At 42.2% G+C, this 17,223-nt stretch overlaps 1 protein-coding gene across 1 annotated transcript; it reads left to right on the top strand.

Moving 5' to 3' along the window:
• Positions 1-9,924: 9,924 nt before the first annotated feature.
• Positions 9,925-12,960, top strand: LOC4338865 (uncharacterized). The gene is made up of 3 exons (XM_015782993.3): positions 9,925-10,472; positions 11,572-11,690; positions 12,459-12,960. The coding sequence occupies exons 1-3, from the start codon at positions 10,062-10,064 to the stop codon at positions 12,604-12,606; spliced, it is 678 nt and encodes a 225-aa protein (XP_015638479.1). The 5' UTR covers positions 9,925-10,061; the 3' UTR covers positions 12,607-12,960.
• Positions 12,961-17,223: the final 4,263 nt, after the last annotated feature.

The following is a 17,223-nucleotide window of genomic DNA, read 5'->3' as shown; positions in this document are numbered from 1 at the left end:
AAACACTTATTTCCCCTGGCTTGCTGAGTACTCCCGTACTCACCCTTGCTCTATATAAATAATCCCCCCCCAGTTGCTAAAGAAGATGAAGTGGATCCTGCTGACGAGGAGTTCTTCCAGGAGCAAGTCGGCTACGATGAGTTTTATGGTTTCGGCCTAGTTCCCAAGTCGCGCCTGTGATGATTGGTCCAAGTCCTGGCTTCCGCTTTCCTTTTGTAATGCAGTTGTGAGCTCGGGATCTGTCCGCAGCCCAACATGACTGTACTTCTACTCTATAATAAAGAGACCTCTGTTGCTGTGATACTCTGTCTCCCTATGATACCAGCACTGTTTCCTGGGACTGGTATCGATTAACAGGTTAATTTGGAGCGTCACGGGCTAGTTCCGGTCGGGACTAGTTCGGGGCGTGACAAAGTAGGACGAGGACCAAGTCAAACCAGTCACGTAGGCGTCACATCAGTCATTTCCTTAACTATTAAAATCGGATTAATTGACCTTTCTTAGACTGTTTTGAGAGCGGTTTTGGCTGACTATGTGGTAGAGAGTTTTTAGTAAATAAAACAAATACATAGAGCCCATATCTCATGGGCACACCCTTCTCTCTCACGCTCTTCTTGTCCACCTCCATAATATGGTGTCAACTCCTCTTCCTCCACTACATCAACCTCCTTCTCACATCCCCTCACCTACCGCGACTAATCCACAAGCGCAACCAAGCTACACCCACTTCATCGTTGTCCCGTCGATGTTGACAAGAGTAAGCGAAGCATCGAAGGCTAAGACAGAGCCCCACACTTACCATTGTCGTGCCCCACCATCTAGCTGATGAACCATCCCGCTATCGCCATGTCCCAAGTCCCATCACCATTTCCCAACCATCTCGTCGCTGGTCTAGACCATCGGCGAAGTGACACCTAGACTGGACCACCGTCTATTAGGGGGGAAAACGGTACGGAAACTTTCCGAATTCCGGACCTATTTTCGAAAACGGAATTTGTCGGTCGGATTTTTTCGGAAATGGAAACGAATTCAGAAATATTTTCTCGGAAACATAATCGAAAATGATAAGGGCAGTTTCCGTCGGAACTCGAAATCGGTCGGAAACTTTCCGAAAATGTTCTCAGAATTTCCGAAAATTTTGTGAGTGAAATACCCTGGATTCTTTTTTGAAGCACTGAATAGTGATTACCATGGTGTTTGCTGCTATTTTTTTAAAAATATTTGTTATGCAAATATGAAGTTACGTAAGAATATTTTTTTTCCTACATTGGGATTTATCAACAACATTACTTTCTTAAATATAGACAATTTATTCCATAGATTGTGTTTTGTGATATACTGTTAAGACTTAACAATTGGACTTATATGATTGTGTTTTATGATGAATTGTTGACCGTTCAGACTTAAGAATTGGATTTATTAGTTTAAGGGGTTTTGTATTTCGATAATTTTTCGTTACTATATTCACGCCGGTTTGTTTTCGCGATGTTTTCGGTTTCGATAATATTCGATTCCATTTTAGTATTCGGGGTTTCCGATTCCGATTCCCAAAAAAATATGAAAACGAAAATGATAAATGTGGTTTCCATTCGTTTCTGTACCGTTTTCACCCCTACCATCTATCTACCGTCTCGGAGCCGTGGAGCTCGAGGCACTTGAACTCACCGGTGGCCGCTCGGGAGAGGTCACGGCAGTATGGCACACCACACCAAAGGCGCTCGGTCGCGTCAGACTTAGGAGAGGTTGATGATCAAGCTCCTCCCTCTTGCTTGGCCTCACCACTCAAGCTCCTGTCCACTGACACTGCCCTACTATCCACAGAATCTAGTCATTGTGGTCTACACTTTGATCTTGGCTCCACCACCCCGGTTTCCTAGGTCGTCGCCATTCTCGGAGCCACCTCCTGTGAGGAGCTCACCCCTCTACTATTACTCCCTCGGTCCTTCCATCTCATAATATAAGAGACTTTTAGTGGACGTGACACATGCTATTATCTGTTTAGATTCAGCTAAAATCTTTTATTATATTATGGAACAGTCGGAGTATTGTTTTGAGGAACTACGGAGTATATGGAGCAATATGGAGCCGGTGTGGCAAGCTGTGTTGGCACTTGGCAGGCACTAGAAGTCAACTAAGCGGGGAGGTCAGCAGGATAAAGACCCAGGGAGCATTGAATTCAGCTGATCACAGTGTCAAGGCTCTGAATCCTCTGCGTCCACTGATTTTGAGTTTCCTTCCCACGCAGCCACGCGTGACCCACATACGGATCGTACTTTTAAGTTCAAGGCCCAAAAGCCCGTCATCCCAAAGCCCAAAATCAAAGTCTAAATGAAACATATTTAAAAAGTGCGCGTTTATTCTCTAACTACATATCTACTACTACCATGGATTAATAGTCCATTTCCAAATATTTCCGTTTCGAAAACAACCCTCACTGTGTACGTATGGTACTGTACATTGTTACTTACTGTTTGCTGACATCGAACCACAATTGTCATGCTGCCCTTTCTCTCTGAAAATGATGGCACGGTGGTGTACTGCAACTAGTCGCTTCACACGTAAAGACAAGATCCTTTACCACTGCTCCAGTTGCAATCTGGACTGAAACTGATTATTACTCGCCTTTTCAGGCAGCACACCCCTGCAGTGATGCAGTAATTACACTGGTGCTGCGTCCCCTCCAGGCTCACTCATTTTCTTTTGTGCTGACATCCTAATGGCGAACTAAATTAACTACTCCTAGATCACGATTACTGCAGCAGGTACAGTGTCAAAAGTGGCGTAATGGAATGAGAATCTTGCATGTGTTTTTTTTTCTTAATTAGGGTTCAGTTTGGGCAGGACCTGATCTTCAGGCTGTGCCATGATCGATGTTGGGTGGCTGGCTGAGCTGACTGAACGTTCACAGGACTCTTGATAGTTTCTGCATGCGATGCGACGATTTATTCGGTGTTTTCCAGAAAAGAATCCCTTCCTTTTGATCTGTTTGTTCACAGGTCAGGTCACGTGGTGGTAGAAGGAAAGGTTTTTCAGTATATACTTGAAGAAGGTGTTTAATTAATGCCATGAAATCATGTAGTATAGGAGTAGAAGTATATTACTACTTCTGTACTAGGGAAGATACAGATCAACAAACCAAATACTTATGGCCTGTTCACTTTGATAAAAAAAAACCTTACCAAATTTTGGTATTATCAAAATTTTAACATAGTTGTCAAAATTTTGACAACTTACCAAAATTTTGGCAGGATTTCTTATATAGTTGCCAAAATTTAGCAGCAAACTAAATGTAACTATTTTTTTTGGCAACTTTATCAAAATTTAGTAAGGTTGAAAATGGCATCAAAGTGAACAGTCCCTTATTTAAGCATTTTAAACCTTACAAGTATGCTTTATATGATTATATTGTTAGTTAGCACTTGCCAATATCAAACGAGAAGTACATCCGCACAATTTCATGCTGATGATATCATGCCTTCTCTGATCCTACTTCGACAGGATCCACATTAACCGTCCATAAAGGGTTTAAGGGCTTTACTCCGTACTCCATTTTCTTGAGAGTGCTTGGAAGTTGGAACCCCCTCAGCAAATCGCACGGACCCTCGGAAACATGCTGAAATTTAAACCGTGTGGCTAATCAAAATCACCAGTAAACCTGACCAACCCTAGCTATCAACTGGTTATTTTTTTCTATTACACGAAAGACACTTACATAGTACATACTCCCTTCGTCCCACGAAAAATTAATCTAGAATAGAATGTGATATATCTTAGGATAATGTATCTAAACGAACATATCCTATCCTATCATAGATTGATTCAGGAGGACTTTTAGACTGTGTTCGGGAGTAAGGGTTGGCACGTAAAACGAAGCAATGTTTAACGCGTGATTAATTAAGTATTAGCTTTTTTAAAAAAATAGATCAATATGGTTTTTTTAAACAACTTTCATATATAAACTTTTTTAAAAAACAAAACGTTTAGAAGTTTGAAAATAATACATGCGAAAAATAATGGGGAGGGGTTGGTAACTTCCTATACTGAACGCAGCCTTAAAGAGAGACAAGACTGGCTACTTTGGGTGCATGTATACGTGGCCTTCTAATCTGTCATCTCGGCTGAAAGCGTGAAACCACGAGCATTATCCGTGAACGACGAACAAGCGTGTCCTTCCATTGTTGCAATAATCTCCAGTGTCCTTCCATTGTTGCCATAATCTCCAGTGCGACCAAACGCACGAGCTAGCGTATGTTCTTCTCACGAATGCGCGCAGCCGCAACGCATTGCAGCGCCGGCCTCGCGGAGTCGCGGCCATACACCCACGTACGGATTGGTCGGCCTTCGCGGTAGCGGCAGCGGCGTCGTGGATCCAGACGCGTCACGTTCGACGCCGCGGCGCAGCGCGAGGAGATGTGGGGGTAATGTATCAGGAAATGGTAGGTTCCGTCCCTGTCTGTCTCGGGCTCTCGGCTGTGCTCTGCTCTGCCTGCCTAGTACCTGCCTGCCGACGCGCAGGGGTGCGGGTGCGCTGTGCTGGCATGATTTGAGGTGAGAATCTTCAGTGCTAGGAGGCTGCTGCTAGCTCTAGCGTGGGGTTGGCGACTTGGCGTGGCGTGGGGTTGCTCTGATCTTCCAATGTTATCCTATAGAGTAGGGCCTGGTTTATCCTGTGTTATCCTAAATTTAGCCGAGTTTAATTTCAAATTTTTTCTTCAAACTTTCAACTTTTTTATCACATCAAAACTTTTCTACACACACAAACTTCTAACTTTTCCGTCACATCGTTCCAATTTCAACCAAGGCTGTATTCAGATCTAAAGTTTGGATCCAAACTTAAATCCTTTTTCATCACATCAACCTATCATACACACACAACTTTTTAGTCACATCATCTCCAATTTCAACCAAAATCCAAACTTTGCGCTGAACTAAACACAACCCAAACTTTCAATTTTGGCGTGAACTAAACATACGTTAGTTCCCAACTTTTTCTTCAAACTTCCAATTTTTCCATCACATCAAAACTTTCCTACACACACAAACTTTCAACTTTTCCGTTACATCGTTCCAATTTCAATCAAACTACCAATTTTGGTGTGAACTAAACACACCCAAATTTGTTATTTTGAACCATCTTTAGGTCTTGTTTAGATCCCAAAAAATTTTGCCCAAACATCACATCAAATGTTTGGCCACATATATGGGACATTAAATGTGGGAAAAATAAATCAATTGCACAGTTTGCATGTAAATTGCAAGACGAATCTTTTGAGCATAATTACGCCATGATTTGACAATGTAATGTTACAGTAAACATTTACTAATGACGGATTAATTAGGCTTAATAAATTCGTCTCGCGGTTTACAGGCGGAATCTGTAATTTGCTTTGTTATTAGTTTACATTTAATACTTCAAATGTGTATCCGTATACTTTAAAAACTTTACACCCAAAAAACTAAACACACCCTTACTAACTAAAGTTTCATAATGGATTAGAATCAAACCTATCCTTTTATATGCCACCAGCCCACCACACATGTATAGTTACCATTCTTTGCACTTTGGGCTAGAGTTTACAGACTGTACACATGTTAGCACAAGAACAACTGATGTCAGGTTATAGTATACCTTATCACACAATTCGGGATTTTATTGCTACATATGAACATTCAGTGCCATTTTAATTTAGAGAAAAAACATAAGAATTTTGGAGGATTTCAATCCTACAGGAAAATTTCCTACAAAGGTTTTTGAAACAAAAGATTGAATCCTATGTTATCCTTTGAAATTCCTATGAAATAGGCAATCCTATAGAGATTTTGAAGGAAATTTAGCAAGAGCTTCAACCTCTTAGAAATTTCCCTTTGAGTCTATTTCTCTCATCCTATTCCAGTATTTTTCTTGTGGTCTAATCAAACAGTCATTCTTTTGTATTTTCGTATTTTGCAATCCTCTGTTTTGCACGTACATTCCTATTAGAATCCTGTATTTTTCATATTCCTCCATTTTTACATTCCTACGATTCAAAGGGTCCCTCACATATCAGATTTCACTACCTAGAAATTGAGGGCATTCAAATTGATACATCAAACTAAAAATAATAATTAGAGACTCCCTTAGTTCCAAAATAAACAACCTAGGATTAGATGGGTAGTATAACAAATCTGGATAGATGTATGTTCAGATTCGTTGTACTATGTAATGTAATATCCTATATAATTATAGATTGGTTTATTTTAAGACGGAGGAAGTACTTAATATTACTTCCTCCGTTTTATATTATAAGACTTTATAGCATTGCCCCCCCACACATATATATGCCTAGATTAATTAACATCTTTATGAATGTGAGCAATGTTAGAAAGACTTATAACTTGAAAGTACTTCCAAAATATTCAAACTGAATACCCTTAATTGTCGCACCCCTAATTATAGTTCTTGAAAATGGCAGGTAATTGAGTTATCTGAAAATTAAATCAACAAGTTGAAATAGTCGATCAAGCAGGATGGAGTCTTTGTTGCTTGCAACTTTGTGAAGCCTGATCCAAAGTGCAAAAGAATGAAATTATATAAGGTGTTATGTGAAAAATATCAACCTAGATCTGGTCCGTTATGAAACTCTAATTAACAAAGGTGACCCAAAGTGAAATTTACTCTTTTAGTAATACTTTCTAAAATAGTTGTCTTTCTAGAGCTTAAATTTTATCTCAATTTAGTTATCATTAGTCTACAAGTTGTCCCATCAACCACCTTCTATTTAAATTTCTTCCCGTTCTACCTCAATCATCCTCCCACTTTCATTTAAATAAGAGGTAATATAGTTTTTTTCTTCAACCTTAATCTCTACTAAACTATATGGAGTGACAAAGTATTGTGGGACAGCGATAGTACTAGTAATACTTGTTATGGGGGAAGCACAACTGTTATGGTGATAGATTGTGCATAACTCTATCAATCAGGGTTTAAATTTTGATGTTCATAGATATTACGTAGATGTGGTGTATGTTCAATAGGATTTTGGTGAGGCTAAGAGTTTGCTAGCGGGTGTTTAAGTGTTGTGTGCACGTGTAATGGTATATGTGCGTGTATCCGTATAATTGAAATAAAAAGAGAAATAAGTTCAAGTAACATTACCTTCAAAATACTACGATACCAAATATTTAACACCTTTAACTTTTTAACACCGAAGAAATAATCCCTCAATATTGTTGAAAGCGGAGAGACATTATTAGGGGCAGCGTGTGCTCTAGGAAGAGCAGCCAGCATCAGGCCGTGGAGCTACACCAAGCGCCCGCCTCCGCCATCGTGTCCATCTAGAGGAGATTGGGGAGAGAGGAAGAGGCATAGCCGCATTGGTAAAGTGAGAAAAGAAAGAGAGATGACAGATACTCCCTCCGTTCCATAATTTATGGGATTTTGAGTTCTTACTTAGAACGTTTGACCACTCGTTTTATTCAATTTTTTAAATTATTATTTATTTTATTTGTGACTTACTTTATTATCTACAGTATTTTAAGCACAACTTTTCGTTTTTTATATTTGTAAAAAAGAATTTGAATAAGACGAGTGGTCAAATGTTACAAGCGAAAACTCAAAATACCTTATATTGTGGGACAGAGGGAGTACTTCCTCCGGTTTCATTTTAATTGACGTTTTGGACAATGACACGGTCTAAAGATACATGTTTGATCTTATTTTTCTATTATAATATATATAATAAATAAATGCATGTTTACTTTTATTATAGTACTTTAAAAGACAAATTTATATATATTGTTCCAGTTCCTTTAAACTAAATATTTTTAAAGTTATTGATGGTCAAAGTTATAAAAGTTTGACCTTAACTTTGTCTAAAACGTCAATTAATATGTAACTAGAGGGAGTATTTGTTATGGATGGATTGTCACGTTTTACACTTTAACGTGTTCGGAAACCGTTCAAAACACTGTTATGGAGTACTCGTTCGGTGTCAAAAGTTGGAGGACGTCAAATGTTTAGTTTTATATGTATGCAATTCAGATTATCACGATAGTTCGATGTAATTCAATTCTTTTTTTCTGAAAAAAGAATCGTACTTGTTATTTATTTTTCTTTTTTCAACTTGTAACGGTAGTAGTACTTCTGTCACGTAGTGCGATGTACTACGACTGCCGAGCTCAGTAATAAACCGACGACTAATCAATGGATTTTGGAGCAATCAGTCCCCAAGTCCCAACAAAAAAAAGCCGTATCCAGTAGTAACCAGTAATGGATTTTGGAGTATACTGCTGCAACAACCGGACACAACACATCGGTGCTCACGAGAGAAACAGTCGTCGTAGGACGAGTCACCCTCCAGCACAGTGCAACGAAAGCTAGGCTGGTGTCACGCAACATCACAGCCAAACAAGTCTCCTGTAGCTCAAGCCATTGCAGTCCACGGGACGATCATACGAAGCTGAAAACGGAATGACTATCCAACAAGTACGTGAAACGCGTACGAACTTCCACTTTACGCCCAGTAGCACCGTCCTACTGTTTCAAAGGCACCTACTACCTATGTGATGTGCCCACAGAACCGGTCCCAAAATTGGTATGCACGGATCTGTTCCTTCTCTCTCAGCATTGATCAGCTACTTGACCTTCTACATACAAATCACTGTTCACCCTTCAACAAAAACTATTTTAGTTCGATGCATTCTTTTTTTTATACTACTCGTATAATAACTTCACTTGAGTGTCTTCTGTTGTAGCCTGGGAATTTTCCCAACTTTACACTGAAAAACAAAATAAAATTACTGAATTTTGTGCATTTAAGAGAACACAAGGAGTACCACTAGAGAGATCTTTATGGTGAAGATTTGATTACATGTTTAAATCTTAGTGTCTACAATCTCATAAACGTTAACACGAATTGGACGTAACTGATTAGATTCATTGTGGTTGGATCAACGACGAGAAGCTCGGCCATGGCCACACTCGACCACATCAATCCAGGTGGAGACGGGGCGCCGATCAGTGAGACAACGTCTTGCACCTAGGCCGTCTTTTTGTGGAGGTGTTCATGGTGGTCAAGACCGTGTGGCCACAACAACCATGTGGCAACAACACCTCTAGGTACACCGATTAAGCTCCGAGCAAGCTAGCTCGCAGTCGGCTCCCCCTCTTGCCATCGCCGCTCCAAGCGAGCTGAACCTTCGCCGGCAACCCTCCCATTATCACTCCTCCAAGAGAGCCAGACTAACATCGTCTCTTCTATTATCCTCATCGTGCTTGAGGGAATCAAGGATGAGGGAGCCACATCGATTTGGAGGAACTAGAGCTCGGCACACTGATTGGCTACCAACTGATTTGGCGGTGTTGGAGATCGAGATGCCACATCACCATCCGATGTGGAGGCGCTGATCTAGAGTTGTTAGAGCTCAGGCCATGACCGTTTAACCTGCACAGATGTTGTTCCATTGTAGCTTCTTCTCCTCTGTAATAGGCAAGCCGCAAGACGAAGAAGATGAACACGACAGTGCTATTTCTTATCCAGATTAATTGTTGAGTTGGCTAGCTAAAATAACAAAATAGAAATAATTTAGTGGACCGAGGTGACAAATAATCAAACTTTTTTGGGATAGTAACATTTGTGAGTACACCATCCGGTGGCATAAAGTAAAAAAAGAAAACCTGAGACAAATGACCTATTTGGTCACCAATTTGGTATTACAAAAATTTATTTGGGTAATAAGCTAAACACATTTTCGCCATCATTATCTTACGGACTCCATATTCCTTGACTTTACCAAATTTCGGTCTCTTCATTTAGCATTATCAAATTTTAGAAGAAAAAAGCCCAAAATTTTAGAAGTACAGTAGCTCTCTCCAGTCTCCAGTCATCCAGTGCGTGCATGTGTGATGTGTCCGCTTTAAAAACGGGAGACAACGTTACATCACACACGCACACGCGAACACCAGACCAGAAGCCCAAACACACGAGCGCGGCAGCGGCAGCGGCTAGCAGCAAGCACCGCGACGCGACGCGCCGAGCAGTGCACCACGCCACTGGATCGAGAGGAGGGGGAGGAGATCGCCGATGGGGAGCAGCGGTGGCAGCAGCGAGCACTTCCTGCGCCAGTTCAGCGCGAGCGACGGCGCACCGCTGCCGCGTGAGCTGGGCGAGGAGTGGGCGGCGGCCGAGTGCGGCAGGAGGGGGTCGAGGCGGTGGTCCAGGAAGAAGGCGAGGGGGCACCACCGCCGCGGCGGGGGCGGAGGCGGCGGCGGCGGGCTCTGCAGGAGCAGGGAGGAGGCCCCCGCGGGGAGGAAGCGGGTGATGGTGGTGGTGGACCAGAGCTCCGGTGCCAAGCACGCCATGATGTGGGCGCTCACCCACGTCGCCAGCAAGGGGGACTTCCTCACCCTGCTCCACGTCCTCCCCCACGGCGGCGGCGACGCCTCCGCGCTCGCCAACTCCCTCGGCTCACTCTGCAAGGCCTGCAAGCCCGAGGTGCGTGCTTAAAGCTACCCAGCTTTCTAATCATGCAAGCCCAAATATTAATTTTTTTTAGGAATGAGCACTTCAATTTCTAGTGTTTTTGGTTCATTGATCGTGTAGAACTGCACTGTTTTTTTTTCAACTTATGAATTGCACAATGTGATATGTTTCTTGTTCTCCTATACTTGTCATTCTGACTTCTGAGGTGGCACACTGTGCTTATCATTTTGAACTTGAGTGACACACTGAGGTTGCCATTCTGAGCTTGTCACTCACTTAATATAATTACGGCGAGGTGCTTTACATTTTTGCATTCCGAGCTTATAAGTGGCAGACTACAGTAAAGGGCGTTCTAGTTTGCTCAGGAACATATAAGTCATACAGTGTATGAACTATGAATGGCAAAAGTTTGGTTTAATTGACACTGTAACAAGTGAACTGGTTGTAGGTTATGGTTCTCCTCGCTTTCAAGAAAGTACTCTGTTGTTCTCATTAAGCATATATTAAGAGAACTTCGGTTGTTTTTTGTTGCTCTTTTTCACATGTGCATTTGGTTCTTGGGCAACCTGGAGCCAAGAGTTATGCAAGGTAGATGGAGTAGATCAGATCAGAACATTCATGGAAAAAGAATCATAGCCAACTTTTCATTGATGGATCATGGCAGACTTAAAGCTAAAGCCTAAAAGGCCTCAACTTCATAAAAGCAAGATAAAGAAAAAATCGTGGGGCTCCCATCTAGATGCTCTCATAACCATAGTCAAATTCTCAAAAATTTGATGGCCTTTAAGGACTGCACCAAAAGTTGTTCAGAAGCATTTCAAAAGGGTTTTAATGCAAAATCCGTGTCCTTTTCTGGGGCTAAAATGTAAAGAACTCAACATTTGTGACCTTGTAACCCTGTTGCACGAATAAAAAAACCAGCATCCCAGTGTACTTCACATCTCCATTTTTTTTATTCGTGAATGTACTTGTCTTTGTTTTGTTTAGCAGAGGATGCATGCACTGTTCCTCGTCTTTTTGCCCGTGAAAACGGAGGGCTCATCCATCACGGTTATCTCACATTCTCACTGTACTCTGCAATGTTTACAAAGCTGGTTTGGATGAATGTTAGGTGGAGGTTGAGGCGCTTGTGATCCAAGGGCCCAAGCTGGGCACCGTCCTCAGCCAGGTGAAGAAGCTGGATGCATCTGTGCTGGTGCTGAGCCAATGCAAGCCATCTCCTTTCTGCTGGTAAAGCTTGTACTACTACATCTAAGCATATGCATGCATGCATCACAATCCCTCATCTATGCCCACAGAATAGTAGTTCTGCACAAAGGTGAAAGAGAGAGAATCTTTACATAGCTGGCACAGTAGCACAGCCCATCGCACTGTCAAGTCCCTTGTTTCTTTATAAGCAAAATGTTAGTACTTTAATAGCTGGTCATGTCTGAAGGTTCCTCAGAGTAATATTTTAACAGCTTAAGTTGTGTTTCTAAAATGTACAAATATAGGATCACACTATTTGGTATAGTCAGGAAATTTTGGGAAGAAACTTTATCAGTAAGTAGGCCAGGAATGGGGTCACTGCCTTTTGTGTGAAAACTCATCAACAGCAAGAGCCATGTGCCAATACCATCCTTAAATCACAGATGCCTTTCGTAGTAGTCAAAGATGTCCTTCCAGGCAGCTTAAACTCTCCTAAATGAATCAAGCAGCAAGAACCATGATAATAGTACTGTGTGGTAGTGTATCACTGAGGCCCTGACCACTGCTTGAGTTGCTGCTGCTGTCGTACTACTATGTAGTAGTAGTAGACATCTGAAGTTTTAAAAACTCCACGAAAACCTTTCAAAGTTACTCTGAAAAGTGAAAAGTTTCTCAGGGAAAGTTACCTTTTCACCAAGTGCAAATGAACTCAAAACTGGCCACGCAGCCACGCTGTGTGCACCTGCTATAGTCCTTGTTGAGATTAAAGAAAATTTTCTGTTGTTTGTTCCCTGTGTGCTTGAAATGCAGCTTCATGAGGAGCAGCGGCGAGGAGTTCGTGGAGGAGTGCATCAACAGGGCGGACTGCCTGACGCTGGCGGTGAGGCGGCAGAGCAAGGGCGTCGGCGGCTACCTCATCAGCACCCGGTGGCAGAAGAACTTCTGGCTGCTGGCTTGACAAATTTTTACTGCCAAAGGCGAGCTTCTCTCCTACTTCTACAAGAAGAGATCAATAAGTTCAGTGACTAGTAACTACACCAATAACTTGATCCCCAAAGCCCATGTGTGCTGTCTGTGTGTATGTATGTGTGCATATGCATGTGTGTTTGACAGTGTGATGGTGTGTTGTGTGTGTTCTTTGATTCTATCCCTCTTTGGTTAGCTGTAGCCTCTCACTTTGCTGTTGTAAAGAAGCCAAAAAAGCTGACCCCGCTCTCCCTGTAATCCTGTGCTGTTCTCTGCGTGTCTGCTTGTTTGTTTGAGCAGGGACGGTATGGTGCATAAAGTAGTAAGCACTCTACAATTTGTATTATGCGGTGTGTTTGTTTGTATGTCTGGTATCATCTGTGGCGTTTGACCAACTGTCTTCTCTCACTCCCATGTTCTAACTCTCTTCTCATTGCACCATTCCATAGTTAACTTCACCCCCAACATGCATGGTCACCAGTGACCAGAATTTGTATTGTATGGCCGTGTTGAACCCAACAAGAACGCACTGAATCTTCTAGAGCGGTTGCCGGTGAAACATGCATCATTCATCATGGCGATGGAAATGATAAAACTAAAAGCCGGGCGGTGCAGTGAAGGAGTAGCTCGGTGCTATCATGGTTTTATACTGACTGGGCAATGCTACTATTGTGCCATTAACTTCATCACAGCGATCTCATAGCTCAGCCTCAGCTCGACTGGAGGAGGCACACAGCCGCGCAGGCTTTTGCTCCCACGGGCGCAGGCAGGCCCATCATGGATCATGATTCGTGGGCGTTCAAGGCTCAACCGTTCCACTGTACTCGCAATTCAATCCTGCCTGATCGGTATCCATGATCAGTTCCTCTCTCTCTCTCTCTCTCTCTCTGCTTCGTGAAAAAAAAAGAAATTGGCAGTAGGAATCAAGACATTTTGGTTCATCATCTGTTCTTGTGCATGAAATGGTCACGTTGCTGTGCGTGGCCCCTGATGGCGGAACACCTAGCCTCGTGCTTCCTGCTTCGCGAGTCGACGTACTCGCGAGGGAGGGAAAAGTGGCGACCAGCGCGCGGATTCACGGGCGCCGCGTGCGACGCGACACGACGAAGCAACGCGAGCCCCCGCACCCGCACCCCCCCGGCGCACGGCCGCACGGGAGCTCGTGCAGTCGTGCACGCTCGTAGTAGTACGTTGCAGCCGTGCGCGCGTGGTTTCGGCGGAGCGGAAGGCGAGGACAAAGCGTGTGGATTCCCCGCGCATTTGCGCCGCCGCGGGGGGAGGGCTGGGAAATGCTCCGGATTCCACCGTACGGCCCACACCGCAGTGACGAGGAGGGAAAGGAAAACGGCGAGATTGCTACCTTCCCACGGGTTTGGGCCGTGTGGAGAGCACACCTGGCCTCGTCGCGGTGTGGGCCTGATCCTACAGTATCTTTGGTTGCGTGACCTGACGCGCTGAAGTGAAGTCAGCTTTGTCCTGACCGCTCCAAGGGAAACCGAGATGGACGCAGATTCAGTGACATTACCCCATGAGATATCGTCCTCGTAAAACCACAATGCTATAAACAACATCCGGATGAAAATTACGGAGTTGTTTGGTTGGCATAATCATATTGTCAAAGTTTGCTATACTTCATTTAGCTAACATGCCTAACATGTTGCCAATGAAATTAAAGCCACACTTCAGCCATAGAAGAGTAAGCTTGCCACACTTTTACGTGCCAATGACATGTGAGACCCACATCATCGTGAAGGAATCTTGCCACAAGTGTGGCACGAACCAAACAGATATGGCTGGGCACATTTAGACCGAACCGAACCGAAAAAACCGAGATCAAAAAATTCGTTTACCTGTTCGGTCCTAGTCATCGAAAGACCGAATTTATTTCGGTCAATTCAGTTATTGGGCTCGGTTAACTGAATTAACCGAAAATGACCGAAATTTTGGCGCAACAAGCGAAGCCCAATAAGCCCAATAGTTATCTAACCATAGAAGAAGTGGAGAGGCGCACAGCATTCCCCATCCTCTCGGCCTCGGCCTCCACCATGCTCGGCCTCGGCCTCCAGCCCTCCACTGCTCCGGCGTCGTCTCGCCTTCGTCCTCCACCGTGCCGGCGCCACCTCCGCCCTCCACCGCGCGGGCATCCATCGCCTCGGGGGCACATCTGATGGTGCCTCCTCCACCCCAACGGCAACGAGTGGCGCCAAAGCCGATTTAGGATGAGTATATGACAGCGAAGAAAGCTAATCTGGGTTTTTATGAAATTTCTTCATGTGTATGATTTTTTGGGATGAGTATATGACAGCGAAGAAAGCCGATCTAGGATTTTTATGAAATTTCTTCATGTGTATGATTTTTTGGATGAGTATATGACAGTGAAGAAAGCCGATCTGGGATTTTTATGAATTTTCTTCTTGTGTGATTTTTTTGGATCTGAAATTTATTGAGGATTTGTGCTATTCTTCTTAATACTCCCTCCATTCCATAATATAGGCAAAACCACTTTTTTTAAGATGTTCCATAATATAAGGTATGCATGCATGCATGCAATTAACCATGACATCTTCTCCATTAAATTATTATATTTTTAAATCCTTCACTCTCACATTCTCTAATTCTATTGGATGCATGCATCATATTTATTAGGATGATCCAAAATACAAGATAATAATTATTATTTCTTGGTCTTTGGGTTAAGGGTGGTTATGCCTTATATTTTGGAATGGAGGGAGTATTTCTGAAATTTCGGTCTAACCGAGATCGAGACCGAATTGATTGGTCTTCAAAATTTTTCAAGACCGAATGGTCTTGCGCTTTAGATGATCGAACTTTCAAAAAAGACCGAAGATCGAGACTGAATTTTTGGTCTAATCGAATGCCCACCCCTACAAACAGATGCCTAATTTAATCAAACCTAACTAACTAGAGTTGTGGCATGGTGAGACAAAATTGTGGTAGTGAACCAAACAACCCCTACATCTCTATCCACCTCTGATCGTGCCAAGTGCCTTAGGGTTAGGGTTGAGGCAAGAGAGGGGGATGACTTTCTTTTAAGCCCTTGTTCGGTTTAAAAGGTATTGAAGAGGATCGGAGAGGATTAATGAAACAATTCGACAACACAATAAATGTGGAATAAATTCTCTCTAATTCTTCTCTTATAAGGATTAACCGAACAAGGTCTAAGGAAATTTGTGTTTGTGTGTGTTGGGTGTGTAGGCCATGTGGAGAGAAGGGCTCGGTTATTGGTGTTGACAAAAGTTCTGGATCAGAAAAGAGTCGGTGTTAGTTCCGAGGAAATCGGTTTTGAGGAAGATATATTAGTGCATGAGAAAGAGAAGGGCTGTAGGTTACATGTGTAAAAGGTGGGGAATGAGATCCTCTGCATCGAAGAACGAAGAAGAAAATGCAGAGGTGCTACGTTACACTTGCTATTAGCTCATGTTTTTGGACGATAGATCTTCATTGGATGGTCCAAAACAGCATGTTGCACTACAAAGGATATTCAATAGTAAATCAAAGTATTTTTTGAGCTTCATTGATACGTTAAACACATTACTTTGTTACTTTAAGGCTGTGTTTAGATTCAGGGATAAAAATTTTTACCGTATCACATCGAATATATGGATATACATTTGAAGTATTAAACGTAGTCTAATAACCAAACAAATTGCAGAATCCGCCTGTAAACTGCGAGTCGAATTTATTAAGTCTAATTAATCCGTCATTACCAATATTTACTACAACACTACATTGTTAAATCATGAAACAATTAGGCTTAAAAGATTCGTCCTGCAATTTACACGCAATCTGTGTAACAAGTTTTTATTTTTTATATATTTAATACTTCATACATGTGTATAATATTCGATGTGATAGGGTGAAAAAATTTACCATGGGATTTAAACCGGGCCTAAATCACTCTAGGGGCCGGTATGTGTTCGGTTGTCCTAGCTACAGCAATCGATGCCGTAGAGGTCTTGTCTTGGGCTCTGTAGCTGCTTGTTGTGTGTACCTACATCCAAGCTAAGTCTACTGAACAATCACATCTAATGCAAAACTCAAAGCACCATCTGAATCTGAATAAGAGATGTAACTCATTCTATTTGTAGTACTAAAATGAGTCAAATCTCTCTAACATCCCGTATATTATGGGATGTATGAAGTATTTATCGTATGGTTCTTGTGCTCGAAGGTGAGATGAGAAGACGATAACATTGAGATGATTTTTCTCTCGAGAAACATTGAGATGATTAAAAGAGGACTAAAGGATAAGAAGATTATATGTAGGTAAAAAAGAACTTGCAAATTATATATAGGTAGTAGGGAAAAAAAGGAAACCCAATTAATATATATCAACTTCGGATGAAGATTCATAAATAGGATTCATTAAATTGTGGTTTCTTTTATTTTGTGTTGGTGCTTATTAATTTGTGCTTGCCGTTTTTGTTAAATTTCGGTGTGTTCATGTGAACCCTTTGATATGTGGTCGCTTTTGAATGAATTTGTATAATAATTGATTGTAACTTGTTGAGCGAATGTCAAAATTTATTCCATTACAAAGAAAAAAAACTATGCTGATCGTGAACTGTTGTCTCAAACACTCAGCCAC

This window comes from Oryza sativa, chromosome 5, assembly GCF_034140825.1.
Source record: "Oryza sativa Japonica Group chromosome 5, ASM3414082v1".
NCBI classification, from domain to species: domain Eukaryota; kingdom Viridiplantae; phylum Streptophyta; class Magnoliopsida; order Poales; family Poaceae; genus Oryza; species Oryza sativa.
Note: the sequence above shows the minus strand (reverse complement) of the source record. Positions and strands in the feature narration are given on the sequence as shown.

What these genes read in the sequence shown, in the direction of transcription:
- LOC4338865 (XM_015782993.3), top strand. Translation starts at nt 10,062, where the DNA reads ATGGGGAGCAGCGGTGGCAGCAGCGAGCACTTCCTGCGCCAGTTCAGC. An exon ending in GCAAGGCCTGCAAGCCCGAG is followed by an intron (nt 10,473 to 11,571) that starts GTGCGTGCTTAA and finishes GATGAATGTTAG; the next exon opens with GTGGAGGTTGAGGCGCTTGT. An exon ending in AAGCCATCTCCTTTCTGCTG is followed by an intron (nt 11,691 to 12,458) that starts GTAAAGCTTGTA and finishes CTTGAAATGCAG; the next exon opens with CTTCATGAGGAGCAGCGGCG.